The sequence below is a fragment of the Scyliorhinus torazame genome, chromosome 16, assembly GCF_047496885.1.
Source record: "Scyliorhinus torazame isolate Kashiwa2021f chromosome 16, sScyTor2.1, whole genome shotgun sequence".
Lineage (NCBI taxonomy): Eukaryota > Metazoa > Chordata > Chondrichthyes > Carcharhiniformes > Scyliorhinidae > Scyliorhinus > Scyliorhinus torazame.
Window position 1 is genome coordinate 98,083,890 of NC_092722.1, and position 14,788 is coordinate 98,098,677.

General features: G+C 47.9%; 1 protein-coding gene across 1 annotated transcript in view; it reads left to right on the plus strand.

Annotated features, from left to right (window-relative positions):
* The window catches only part of LOC140392960 (inorganic pyrophosphatase-like), a 148,217-nt gene that overhangs the window by 21,668 nt on the left and 111,761 nt on the right, over nt 1-14,788 (plus strand). Inside the window, 3 exon segments of the mRNA XM_072478772.1 lie at nt 642-695; nt 4,243-4,362; nt 7,753-7,859. Of these exon segments, the coding sequence (XP_072334873.1) occupies nt 642-695; nt 4,243-4,362; nt 7,753-7,859 (281 nt within the window).

Consider the following 14,788-nt stretch of genomic DNA (forward strand, 5'->3'; position numbering starts at 1 on the left):
GGATGTTGTGTCCTGGATGGATATAGGGGATATGCTGAGGGGATCTGTATCCTGGGATGGGTATAGGGGATATATTGAAGAGATGCACTGTCCTGGGATGGATATAGGGGATATGCTGAGGGGATGCACTATTCTGGGATGGATACAGGGGATATGCTGAGGGGATGCTCTGTCCTGATATGGATATAGGGGATGTGCTGAGGGGATACACTGTTCTAGGATGGATATAGGGGATATGCTGAGGGGGTGCACTGTCCTGGGATGGATATACAGGATGTACTGAGGGGAACCTGAGTTCTAGATGGATATAGGGTGATATACTGAGGGGATGCTGTGTGCTGGGATCGATATAGGGGATGTACTGAGGGGATGCTATGTCCTGGGATGGATATAGGGGATATACTGAGGGGATGCTATGTCCTGGGATGGATATAGGGGATATACTGAGGGTATGTCCTGGGATGGATATAGGGGATACTGTGTCCTGGGATGGAGAAAGGGGATATACTGATGTGATGCTGTGCCCTGGATGTATGTAGGGGATATTCTGAGGGGTGCTGTGTCCTGGGATGTTCGAAGGGGATGTAGTGGAGGGCAAGATCAGTGCTCACTAATACTGTGCTGTGAATATTTTTTTGCAGGATGTGTTTAACATGGTTGTGGAGGTTCCTCGTTGGACCAATGCAAAAATGGAGGTAATGTTCATTTTCTGCCCAAACGTCCTTGTGTATTAAAATGCACCTGTTTTCCAAAACCTAGTAATCTATTTGTACTCCAAAGTAATTTGTTACATCGATCATCAGGAACTATTCTGAATTTGTTTTAAACTAATGTTCTTGGTCGTGTTTACCTCAAAGAATTACCATATTCATTATCTGGGATATTTGATAGGGTTCTGGTGGTTACATGAGTAATTGCTAAGGCTGATCTGCGCCTGCAAGGTTCTGCAGTAAATAGGGAAGCTTACCTCAGCTGATGAGTTCTGGACAAGTTTCTGTATCGGGATTTCCTCTCTATGCGTGTTCTCTCTCTGCCCCTGCCTTTGAAGGTGGCTGCACCATTTTTTAGTTTGCGTCAGGTGCAGTGATCCTGAGTGAGTTTCTCCCAGTACTCAAAGTCAATATCAAAACTCCTAAGGAAGCTTTCAGACTGTCCGTGCAGCGATGTCTTTGACCATCGTGAGAACACCTCCCAGACTCGAGCTCTCCACAAGATTTGCTTTGCTGAGTGAGTGTCAGGCATTCTGGCTCAACTCAGTTGTGACTGTCAATATGGTGTGGATGCTTGGCAATGCTGACTCGGGTGAGCACCTCAGTGTCTGGTACATTATCCTGCAATGTTATCTTTAGAAGCTTCCAAGGGCAACTCAAGTGAAAGTGGTTGAACTTCTCGGCATGATGCTGGTGCACAGCCCATGTCTAGTGCAGAGCAGACAATCGCTTTTTCAAATTCATTACTTGGACTTATTCTTCTTCATTCCCAGAATGATGTTCAAAGTCTGCCAAATGTTGTACTTGCTTTGGCAATTCCTGCATCATGGATTTAGACCATATTCTGGATTTCAGACTGGCCACTGCTGTAGGCGGGGGTTTTAAAGAAGATGTCCTCGCCTTTGCCTCGTTGATGACTCAGAGGCGAGTTCTGCTGGGGTGGAGAGATCTAACTCCTGCCAGTGCCTCAGCCTGGCTGGGTGACCTAAGGGAGTTCTTATATTTGGAGATGGTCAAGTACATCATTCGGGGATCGGTAAAAGGGTTCTTCTTGAGATGGCAGCCATTCATTTTCTTTTTCAGGATTAGTCACCATCAGCTTTTGGGGGCTTTTAGTTATACGTTTGAGGAGTTGGGTAAAGTGAGTTGAGTAATTGTATCTTTATGTATTGATGGTATAGTGCAGTGTTATTCCTTTATAATGAAAAAATTCTTCAATAAAAATAAAGTTTTAAGCTCTTATTTCTGATGGAGTTGCAATCTTTACACACCTAGACTGACACACACTCAACTTTCTCCGTGATGCTGCTGTCTTGTAATTCTGCTCTTTTTATTATATCTCTCCTGTTCTGGCTGGCACCCTCTAACTCACCTGTACACTCCAGCTCTCTCTCCCTCACCTTTAGCAGTGGATGGTGTTAGGATACTGTTGTATTTCTGTTTTGTTTTTTAAAAATTCCTGTCCTGCTGAATGACTTTAATCTGCAGCTGCCTTGTTAGCTGCTGCAACATTGGGATTTTTGCTTGCGTTACAGACTTTAGGCAAACCGAGACACCCCCTGGTCTACTGAACTAGCCCAGGATTTCCCCTTTAGGTTCTGTGGCAGAGCCTGTGATGTCAGTTTGATAGACTTGGAAGTAACCAATTGGTGAATCTGGAATTCTGAGACGCCATCTGTTGCTTGTGATGGTTGGAGCCATTTGGAATCTTTTGGAAGAAAGGAGGGTCATGTGAAGAGCTCCTTTTGTCCTGAGTTCTGTGAGATGACACAGGCAGAAAGCAGCTGGAAGACTCGCTCTCTGCCAGGCGATTTAAAAGGCTCCTATCCGGACCTGTGAAGGCACTCATAGACATAGAATTTACAGTGCAGAAGGAGGCCATTCGGCCCATTGAGTCTGCACCGGCTCTTGGAAAAAGCACCCTACATAAGCCCACACCTCCGTCGTAGCCCAGTAACCCCAGCTAACCTTTTTTGGACACCAAGGGCAATTTAGCATGGCCAATCTACCTAACCTGCACATCTTTGGATTGTGGGAGGAAACCGGAGCACCCGGAGGAAACCCACGCACACACGGGGAGGATGTGCAGACTCCGCACAGATAGTGACCCAAGCCAGGGATCGAACCTGGGACCGTGGATCGCCTACAGTGAAAGACTGCAAGCAGTTTCTAACCAGGTCTGTAATACATTAATCTTCTATCTGACTGGGAAAAGTCTAAACTGAGAATTCGCTTCCTAATACAGCGGAGTCCATGCACAGAGATCAGACAATCAAAAAGTTTGTAATTACTGGTATGAAGTTCCAGTAATATCTCGGAGATGGAGGCTCCACCTTGTGGTCGAAGAACAGAATTGCATCGACCTGAATCCCGTGTAAGGCTCCGTCTGGTGGGAGAAGGACAGAATTGCACCGACCTGAATCTCGTATAAATCCATTCCCTAGAGGGTCGCATGGCTGAGAAGATCGGCGCCTACAGAGGCCACAACCACAGCAGCAAAGATTCATCTCAAACCTTTTCCTTCAGTTCCCATTTTAATTCTTTCCCTAACCCATTACCAGGTGTCTGTCTTGAGTGTCATGGTGGAGGGTGGGACGGGGCTTTGGCATTCGGTAGACTAGTAGACCATCGTTCCATTATTTCCTTTATATGTTCCTCTTTTATTCTTGTTATAAATAAGGAGTTTGTTAATGTTTTTTCTGATAAATTTGGTGCCTGTAACTCATTTGAGCAGCCAAGGGTTAAAGATCTCCGGAAAATACGCAAATTATTGTTAATTCGCTTGCGTTGGGACTCCGGGATCTGTGGGGCTGGAACTGAGCGCCCAGGGTGTCGACACAATGATCAGCGAGGAAGCCACAAGTGAATGGTTGTGTGGGGGAGAATGGGCTAGTTATCAGCTCGGGCATATTGCAGTGGTAAGAAAAATAGTGCAAGTGTAGAATAAAATTGGGATTGCAAAGAATTAAAAATAGATATAAAACAAAGTTAAATGAGTGCTGAATTGCATCCGAGGTGGCTGTGCAAACAGTAAATGGAGATGGTAAACCTTTTTAGCTCTGGTATTGAATGTCAGTACCTGTGTCAGTATCCAGAGCATCAAACACTGAAACATTGTGAAATCGCATTGAAATATCAGCATATTTCCCCTTTAGCAGCTACTGACACAGGTTCTCCTGCCTCCTTCGCCACACCCTCCAATGTGCCCTTTACCCTTCTGCGTGGCAGCTCCCCACACCACCACTACTTATTTTGATTGGCTGCTTCTCGCCTTGCTGCACATATCCAGTTCCCCTTGGCCCCTCGCTCTGCGGTATCCTGTGGGGAGATGAGCTGGCTGGGGACAAAGGGTGAGGGTAGAATCATATCTCACCGGTTGTAAAAGGGCAAGAATCCTATGCTATGTGCTGGCGCAGTTGTTGCCTGTACAGCATAATGAAGAACCAGGAAAAGAAAGTGCAGAGGATGCACTGAGGTGGTTGCATGCTTTCAACAGGAAACTTAACTGAATATTGTGTTTCTACGTTTTCAGATTGCAACAACAGAGCCATTGAACCCAATCAAGCAAGATGTTAAGAAAGGGAATATGCGTTATGTGGCAAATGTTTTCCCTCATAAGGGCTATATTTGGAACTATGGGGCTCTACCACAGGTGAGTTGTAAAGATGTGTATAAGCGCAACAACCCTTTGTTGATAGTCCTTTATTTCATTTCAAAAAGGCCACACTTTCAGAGATGAGCACTTCTAAGTGAAGACCGATGCCTATATTGGCCAGAAGCAATTGGGGTTCTAGTTTTGAGGCAGTTGTTTTCTTGTGCCTGCAGAGAACCGCAAGGATCTATACCTGGCAGCAGTGGCCATGGGATCCAGGGCCCCAATTGATCTGTGTTGCCCATTGGCAATGCCATCTTAGACATAGAGCCAGCTTCCGCATAAAGGCTGAGTAAACACAAATCAGCATCTCTCAAACAAACCGTGTTGTCACATTGCTTGTTCGACATCTAGTTCTGGATGGACAGCAATGATCTCAAACAAATTGTTGGGAAGAGCCAAAGTCATTGTCTTCAGTTGCTGTCATAAACTCTGATCCCAGCTATCAATATCATCCCTCTTTGGGTCGTGGGCTTCACTGGCAAGGCCAGCATTTGTGTCCATCCCTAATTGCTCTTGAACTGAATGAGCTGCTAGACCATTTCAGAGGGCAGTTAAGAGTCAACTGTGTTGTTGTGGGCCTGGAGTTGCACGTAGGCCAGACTGGGTGAAGACGGAAGATTTCCTTCCCTCAAGGACATGAATCAACTAGATGGGTTTTTACAACAATATGGGATAGTTTCATTGTTTACAGATTTCAAATGCTAGCTTTCAAATGCAAATTTTTATTGAATTTCGGATTCAATGCCGTGATAGGATTTGAACCTGTGTCCCCAGAGCATTAGCTGTGGCCTCTTGATTACTAATCCAGTGACATTACACTATGCCACCATTCCCATTCTCAAATCTATCCATTGCCTCCCCATCCCTAGCTCTGTAACATATTCACAATTGCAACTGCTATTTCCCCTCACTAACTTTGTCCCTTACACCCTGAACTCTTCTGCTTCCCCCTTTGCTCAATATTGCTTGCAGTTATATCATCAGCGATGATTCACACTCTTGTATTCTGTCTCTAAACCCTTCCACTTTCCACTCTTCCTTTGACCCTCCTTAAACCTTTGATTTTGGGTTAACCAATTTCATCTTTGCCTCAACACCTATTTTCCTTGACTGAAGTACTGTGGATTGTTGACTCAATGTTAATGACACAGTGAAAGTTGTAATTCGCAGCAAAGCTTGGACATGGACCTTGTCCTGTTACCAACGGCTGTGTGACGTGGAGAGTTTGCGCCGTCTGTTTACTTTGGACGTGTGCTAGAATTCGACCATGAACTGGCAGCAGGTTGAATTCAGAACCAAAGCTGACCGACATTGCTAATAAAATTTCCCCACACTTCAGGGAGCAATCAACAGAGATTTGCTTCATATGCTTATGTATTTACAAGTATTTATAATACTCAATGTTTATTTTATTGATTTTGTGGTCTGACCAGGGACTGTTCTTTGGGCAATTTTGCCTTATCGCCATGCTTCAGTTTAGCTTGGACATAATTTTTGAACTTGAGGCTATAAAACTGAATGGCAGCCTGAAGAGAATCCTAATCTTGGCTCAGGACAGCAATTCTAGACTCAACTACAGGCTCCTGTTTCTATTCCTGTCATGTCCTTTCAAGTTGGGTTTTTAGCCAGCATTGATAATTGCATTTGGGTCATTTGTCTGTCCCTGATCCTAATGGTGGGTGAGGGATGCTCTGTCCCTGACCCTAATGGTGGGTGAGGGATGCTCTGTCCCTGACCTTAATGGTGGGTGAGGGATGCTCTGTCCCTGACCCTAATGGTGGGTGAGGGATGCTCTGTCCCTGACCCTAATGGTGGGTGAGGGATGCTCTGTCCCTGACCCTAATGGTGGGTGAAGGATGCTCTGCCCCTGACCCTAATGGTGGGTGAAGGATGCTCTGTCCCTGACCTTGATGGTGGGTGAGGGATGCTCTGTCCCTGACCCTAATGGTGGGTGAGGGATGCTCTGTCCCTGACCCTAATGGTGGGTGAGGGATGCTCTGTCCCTGACCTTAATGGTGGGTGAGGGATGCTCTGTCCATGACCGATAGTTTTCAGTCGGTGAGTGTGTAGCAGAGTTTACTTGTCCATGCATGGAATGAAACAAGAAATGTTATTGGTCTTTGAGAACAAATGGGTTGGTTACTGTCAATCAATGGGATTCAGGGGTATTTGAAAAGCGTCAAAGGGATACTGTGGATATTGGGTTTGGAGCCAAAGAGATCAGGAGGGTGGGGTTGATGGGTCAAAGCAAAAACACCCCTGCTCAGTGGGTCAGATCAATTGAATATGGGGGCTCGGGCTGAGGAAGCACTGGATTGGGGGCTCCATGGGCTGAGGGTGCACTGGATTGGGGGCTCCATGGGCTGAGGGTGCACTGGACTGGGGGCTCCATGGGCTGAGGGTGCACTGGATTGGGGGCGCCATGGGCTGAGGGTGCACTGGATTGGGGGCTCCATGGGCTGAGGGTGCACTGGATTGGGGGCTCCATGGGCTGAGGGCACTCTGGATTGGGGGCTCCATGGGCTGAGGGCACTCTGGATTGGGTGCACCATTGGCTGAGGGTGCACTGGATTGGGGCTCCATGGGCTGAGGGTGCACTGGATTGGGGGCTCCATGGGCTGAGGGTACTCTGTATTGGGGGCTCCATGGGCTGAGGGCACTCTGGATTGGGGGCTCCATGGGCTGAGGGCACTCTGGATTGGGGGCTCCATGGGCTGAGGGTGCACTGGATTGGGGGCTCCATGGGCTGAGGGCACTCTGGATTGGGGGCTCCATGGGCTGAGGATGCACTGGATTGGGGGCTCCATGGGCTGAGGGTGCACTGGATTGGGGGCTCCATGAGCTGAGGGCACTCTGGATTGGTGGCTCGGGCTGAGGGAGCACTGGATTGGGGGCTCCATGGGCTGAGGGTGCACTGGATTGGGGGCTCCATGGGCTGAGGGCACTCTGGATTGGTGGCTCGGGCTGAGGGAGCACTGGATTGGGGGCTCCATGGGCTGAGGGTGCACTGGATTGGGGGCTCTATAGGCTGAGGGCGCTCTGGATTGGGGGCTCCATAGGCTGAGGGTGCTCTGGATTGCGGGCTCCATGGGCTGAGGGCACTCTGGATTGGAGGCTCCATGGGCTGAGGCTGCACTGGATTGGGGGCGCACTGGATTGGGGGCTCCATGGGCTGAGGGTGCACTGGATTGGGGGCTCCATGGGCTGAGTTGTGCACTGTGAATTGGGAGTTTGATGGACAGAGGGTACACTGGATTGGGGGCTCGATGGGCTGAAGGAGCACTGTGGATTTTGACTTTGATGGGCTTAGTGCGCCATGTGGATTGGGGGCTTGGTGAGTCAATGGTCATCTGTCTGTTATGCCCACTGTGCTCTTTGTTTTTACAGACTTGGGAAGACCCAGGTCACTTGGATGAATCAACTAAATGTCGTGGAGACAATGATCCCATTGATGTATGCGAAATTGGAACCAAGGTATTATTGCCTTTGCTAATGTTCGGCGAGTGCATTTAGAAGTATAATCGGTTACAATATCATGCCATGATTTGATGTGTAGAAAATGCTCTTTATAATTTTATCCTCATTGGTGCTGAGATTCAAGGTGGGGATTGAGTTCCAAGAGAGATCAGGTCTCCTGAGCATTCTTAAAGGTCCTCCCACTTGCCGTGCATTAGAGTGTTTGACCATGGGTAACATCATAGTGGAGCTGAATCTTTGTTCATACCCACACTTCAGGCTGGAGATGGCAGACCAGGGCAGGAGCCCAACTGGTTTATTAATCCAGAAATACTGAGGCTGATTGTACCTGTTGAATCGACACTCTGACAGATTAGGCTGTTTCAGCAAAGATATTGCGACTCTTTATCTGGACTAATTGAGGGACAGTGTGTTGAGTTACCATTTCCTAACGGGTGTCAGCAGAGAGGCGCAATCCCCTCCCTATTCCTTAGTCTCTGTGTTGAGTGTGATTATGGGTGCTGTCCACCTCACTCCGTTGTCATTTTAACCACAGGCTTTTTACCAGTGTTGGGTCACCCACAAAAGGCAAGTCTGACCTTGATTCACCTTCAGGTTAGGATCGGTGGTACCTCTGCTGACGTTTAATTTTCTGCAAAGAGGTCGACGAACGGTTGCCACCTCCGGGTGAACCCGAGCAATGACCCTCTCAAGGCAAACTTGATTTTCTCCCAAGCAGAGAAAGCTAGCCATGTCAGATAGCCAGGTCTCCGACTTCGGGGGCTTTGAGTTCCTCCAAGCTAATAATATCTGCCTCCGGGCCACCAGGGAAGCAAAGGCCATAACATCTGCCTCTTTCTCCTCCTTCCGACACATCAGAAATCGCCACCTCCGGACTCTGTGTCACCCTTGTTTTTAATACCGTGGACATGACGTCCGCAAACCCCTGCCAGAATTCCCTGAGCTTTGGACATGTTCAAAACATGATAATCTATGATTAATCTAGGACAAAGGTTCGGCACAACATCGTGGGCCGAAGGGCCTGTTCTGTGCTGTATTTTCTATGTTCTGTGTTCTATGTGGACATGGTTCGCTGCCCCCCCCCCGCACACCTTGCACAACTATCTTCTACCCCAAAGAACCTGCACATCCAGGCCACTATCATGTGAGCCCGGTGAACGACCTTTAACTGTATCAGGCTGAGCCTGGCGCATGTTGTGGACGTGTTGACTCTACTCAACGCCTCCGCCCAGAGACCATCCTCTATCTCTCCTCCTAACTCCTCCTCCCACTTGCGCTTCAGCTCCTCAGTCTGCGTGTCCTCTGACCCCATGAGCTCCTTATAGATGTCGGAGACCTTCCCTTCTCCCACCCACACTTTGAAGACTACCCTATCCTGAATCTCCCTTGGTGGTAGGAGCGGGAATGTTGAGACCTGTCTACATAAGAACAAGGAGCAGGAGTAGGCCATTTGGCCCCTCGAGCCTGCTCCGCCATTCAATGAGATCATCTTTTTTGGACTCAGCTCCACTTTCCGACCCGAACACCATAACCCTTAATCCCTTTATTCTTCAAAAAAATATCTATCTTTATCTTAAAAACATTTAATGAAGGAGCCTCAACTGCTTCACTAGGAAGTCCCGCACCTGCAGATACCTAAATTTGTTTCCCCTCGCCAATGCAAATTTCCCTCAAGCTAGGAAAGCTCCCTTCTATAAACATATCCTCATCCTCTCAATTCCTGCCTTCTGCCATCTCCAAAACTCCATCCTTCCTGGGGCAAAACGATGGTTGTTACAGATTGGAGACCAGATCGATGCTCCCTCCAAATAATAATGCAGAACCAGGAAATGGAGAGGAGTTAAATGTCTGTTTAAAAAAGGACCGCGGAATAAGGATGGGGAGACACTGGAACACAAACCGAAATCTCGGAAGGACCGTCATCTTCACCGTCTGGACCCTCCCAGCTAATGACAACGGGAGCGCGTCCCACCTCTGAAAATCATCCTTCATTTGGTCCACCAGACGGGCCAGATTAAGTTTGTGCAGCCGCCCCCATTCCCGCGCCACTTTGATGCCTAGATACCTAAAACTTCCCCCGACCACTCTAAACGGCAGTTCCCCTTGCCTGGATCACAAACATCTCACTTTTCCCCATATTTAGTTTGTACCCCGAAAACCAGCCAAATTCCCCCAGAATCCTCATGATTTCTTACATCCCCTCTGCTGGGTCCGATACATACAGGAGCAGGTAATCTGCGGAGAGCGAGGCTCTGTGTTTCATCCCCCCCCCCCCCCCCCGGACCAATCCCTTCTAGCCCCTTGAGGCTCTCAGCGCAATTGCCAGCGGCTCTATAGCCAGCGTGAACAGTGGGGAGAGGGGGCACCCCTGTCTCGTTCCCCGGTGTAGCCTAAAATAGTCCGATGTCGTCCTATTTGTCCGTACGCTTGCCACAGGAGCCTGATACAGCAACCTGACCCAGTTAATAAAGCCCAGCCCAAATCCGAACCGTCCCAGTACCTCCCACAGATATTCCCATTCTACTCGATCAAAAGCCTTCTCTGCGTCCAATGCGACCACTACCTCCACCTCCTTACCTTCTGAGGGCAACATGATCGCATTTAGCAACCTCCTTACATTGGACACCAACTGCCTTCCCTTAATGAACCCCGTCTGGTCCTCCCCAATCACATCCGGAACACAGCCTTCAATCCTAAAGGACAAAATTTTGGCCAACAGTTTGGCGTCCACATTCAATAGGGATATCGGCCTGTAGGACCCACACAGCTCCGGATCCTTATCCCGCTTCAGAATCAGCGAGATCGTCACCTGTGACATCGTCGGGGGAAGCAACCCTCTCTCCCTTGCCTCATTGAATGTCCTCATCAACAGCGGCCCCAATATCCCAGCAAACCTTTTGTAGAACTCCGGTGGGTACCCACCTGGCCCCGGGGCTTTACCGACTGCATGGCCTTCAGACCCTCTGCTATCTCTTCGATCCCGATCGGGGCCCCCAGCCCTTCTACCAGCTCCCCGTCGACCTTCGGGAAATTCAGCCCCCCCTAGGAAGTGCCTCATCCCCTGTGGCCCCGGTGGGGATTCCGACCCATACAGCCTGCTATAAAACTCCTTAAATGCCTTATTCACCCTTGCTGAGTCTCCCACTAGGTTCCCATCTCCATCCTTTACTTTCCCTATCTCCTTGGCTGCCTCCCTCTTTCTATGTTGCTGTGCAAGCATTCTGCTGGCCTTCTCTCCATGCTCATAAATCGCCCCCCTCGTCTTTCTCAGCTGCTCTACCGCCCTCCCTATGGTTAACAAGCCGAACTCCGCCTGTAGCCGCCGTTCTCTTAAAAGCCCTGCCTCAGGGGTCTCCACATACCCCCTGTCGATTTGTAGTATCTCCTTTACCAGTAATATAAACAAACATGGCAATAGCACATTCACTTCCCTTGTCCAAGTCATGTTATTGTAAATACTTTCGGCCTCAACAATGATCCTTGCAGCACTCCACTAATTGCAGATTGCCATTGTGAAAATACCTCTCATCCCAACGCTGTCTTCTATTAGTAAGCTATAGCTATCATGCTACCTCCAACACCATGGGCTCTTATTAAGTAGCCTTTTGTGTGGTACATAAGCTTTTTGGACATCCAATTATATTACATCTACTGGTTCCCTTTATCTATCCTGCTCATTACCACCTCAAAGAATTCTAGTAAATTTGTCTGGCGTGATTTCCCCTTCATGAAGCCATGCTGACTCTGCTTGATTATATTATGTATTTCTAAAAGATCTGCTATTACATCCCCTATGACTGGACTCTTCAGGCAGCATGGTAGCACAGTAGTTAGCATTGTTGCTTCACAGCACCAGGGACCTGGGTTCAATTCCTGGCTTGAGTCACTGTCTGTGCGGAGTCTGCGTGATAGTGTTGAGGATTGTCAGAGGATACAGCAGGACCTAGATAGGTTGGAGACTTGCACAGAGAAATGCCAAATGGAGTTTATTTCAGACAAATGTGAGGTAATGCATTTTGGTAGGTCTAACATGGAGGGGAAATATACCATAAATGGCAAAAATCTTGGGAATATGGAAAGTCAGAGAAATTTGGGCGTGCAGGTCCACAGATCATTAAAAGTGGCAACACAAGTGGACAAGGTAGTCAAGAATACATACAGAATGCTTGCCTTCATTGGACAGGGCATCAAGAATAAAAAATGGCATGTCATGCTACAGTTGTATAGACCCTTGGTGCAGTCGCACTTGGAATATTGCGCACAGTTCTGGTCGCCACGCTACCAGAAGGATGTGGAGGCTTTGGATAGCGTGCAGAGGAGGTCAGCTATGCGGAGAATAGACTGACTGTTTTCATTCGAATGACGGAGGTTATGGAGTGATCTGATAGAGGTCTACCAAATTACAACGGGCATGGATAGAGTGGATGGGCAGGCACTCTTTCGCAAGATGGAGGGGTCAGTCACCAGGGGGCATAGGTTTAAAGTCCATGCGGCAAAGTTTAGAGGAGATGTATGAAGCGGGTTTTTTACACGGTGGTGAGTGCCTGGAACGCATTGCCAGGGGAGGCTCTGACAGCAGATACATTAACACCGTTCAAAATGCATCTCGACAAATACATGGATAGGATGGGTATAGAGGGATATGGCACCAGGAAGTGCGGAGGGTTTTGGCCAATGGTAGTATCATGACCGGTACAGGCTTGGTGGGCCGAAGGGCCTGTTCCTGTGCTGTATTCTTTGTTCTCCCCATGACTGCGTGTGTTTCCCCCGGGTGCTCTGGTTTCCTCCCACAAGTCCCAAAAGACGTGCTTGTTGGGCAAAATGGACATTCTGAACTCCCTCAGTGTATGGCGACTGGATGGCGACTGGGGGATTTTCACAGTAACTTCATTGCAGTGTTAATATAAGCCTACTTGTGACACTAATAAAGATTAACAGTTTCCCAAAGATGTTAAGCTAACTGGCCTATAATTACCTTTTTTTTTGTCTGTCTCCTTTTTTTGAATAAGGGTGTTACATTGGCATTTCAATCCTTTGGGACTTTCCAAGAATTTAAGGATTCTTGGAAGATTATTCTTCAATATCCTAGAACCCATCAGGTCCAGAGGACCTATTGGCCTTTAGCTCCATTCATTTGCCTAGTACTTTTTCTCTTGTGCTAGTTAGTGTTAATTACCTACCAGACCCTATCCCAACTCCCACCACTCTTTTGCCCCTTGGGTATTTATTTTTGAATGCTATGAGTTTTCTACCATAGAAAAACATAGAAAATACAGCACAGAACAGGCCCTTCGGCCCACGATGTTGTGCCGAACCTTTGTCCTAGATTAATCATAGATTATCATTGAATTTATAGTGCAGAAGGAGGCCATTCGGCCCTTTGAGTCTGCACCGGCTCCTGGAAAGAGAACCCTACCCAAACTCAACACCTCCACCCAACACCAAGGGCAATTTTGGACATTAAGGGCAATTTATCATTGGCCAATTCACCTAACCTGCACATCTTTGGACTGTGGGAGGAAACCGGAGCACCCGGAGGAAACCCACGCAGACACGGGGAGGACGTGCAGACTCCGCACAGACAATGACCCAAGCCGGAATCGAACCTGGGACCCTGGAGCTGTGAAGCAATTGTGCTATCCACAATGCTACCGTGCTGCCCTTAAGAACAAATAAATCTACACTATATCATTTTACCGTAATCCATGTACCTATCCAATAGCTGCTTGAAGGTCCCTAATGTTTCCGACTCAACTACTTCCACAGGCAGTGCATTCCATGCCCCCACTACTCTCTGGGTAAAGAACCTACCTCTGATATCCCTCCTATATCTTCCACCTTTCACCTTAAATTTATGTCCCCTTGTAATGGTTTGTTCCACCCGGGGAAAAAGTCTCTGACTGTCTACTCTATCTATTCCCCTGATCATCTTATAAACCTCTATCAAGTCGCCCCTCATCCTTCTCTGTTCTAATGAGAAAAGGCCTAGCACCCTCAACCTTTCCTCGTAAGACCTACTCTCCATTCCAGGCAACATCCTGGTAAATCTTCTTTGCACCTTTTCCAAAGCTTCCACATCCTTCCTAAAATGAGGCGACCAGAACTGTACACAGTACTCCAAATGTGGCCTTACCAAAGTTTTGTACAGCTGCATCATCACCTCACGGCTCTTAAATTCAATCCCTCTGTTAATGAACGCGAGCACACCATAGGCCTTCTTCACAGCTCTATCCACTTGAGTGGCAACTTTCAAAGATGTATGAACATAGACCCCAAGATCTCTCTGCTCCTCCACATCGCCAAGAACTCTACCGTTAACCCTGTATTCCGCATTCATATTTGTCCTTCCAAAATGGACAACCTCACACTTTTCAGGGTTAAACTCCATCTGCCACTTCTCAGCCCAGCTCTGCATCCTATCTATGTCTCTTTGCAGCCGACAACAGCCCTCCTCACTATCCACAACTCCACCAATCTTCGTATCGTCTGCAAATTTACTGACCCACCCTTCAACTCCCTCATCCAAGTCATTAATGAAAATCACAAACAGCAGAGGACCCAGAACTGATCCCTGCAGTACGCCACTGGTAACTGGGATCCAGGCTGAATATTTGCCATCCACCACCACTCTCTGACTTCTATCGGTTAGCCAGTTCGTTATCCAACTGGCCAAATTTCCCACTATCCCATGCCTCCTTACTTTCTGCATAAGCCTTATCAAATGCCTTACTAAAATCCATGTACACTACATCCACTGCTTTACCTTCATCCACATGCTTGGTCACCTCCTCAAAGAATTCAATAAGACTTGTAAGGCAAGACCTACCCCTCACAAATCCGTGCTGAAGACTGCCATGAAGACTGACACGGAGATTTCGAGATTTCGGTTTGTGTTCCAGTGTCACCCCATCCTTATTCCGCGGTCCTTTTTTAAACGGTCCATTTA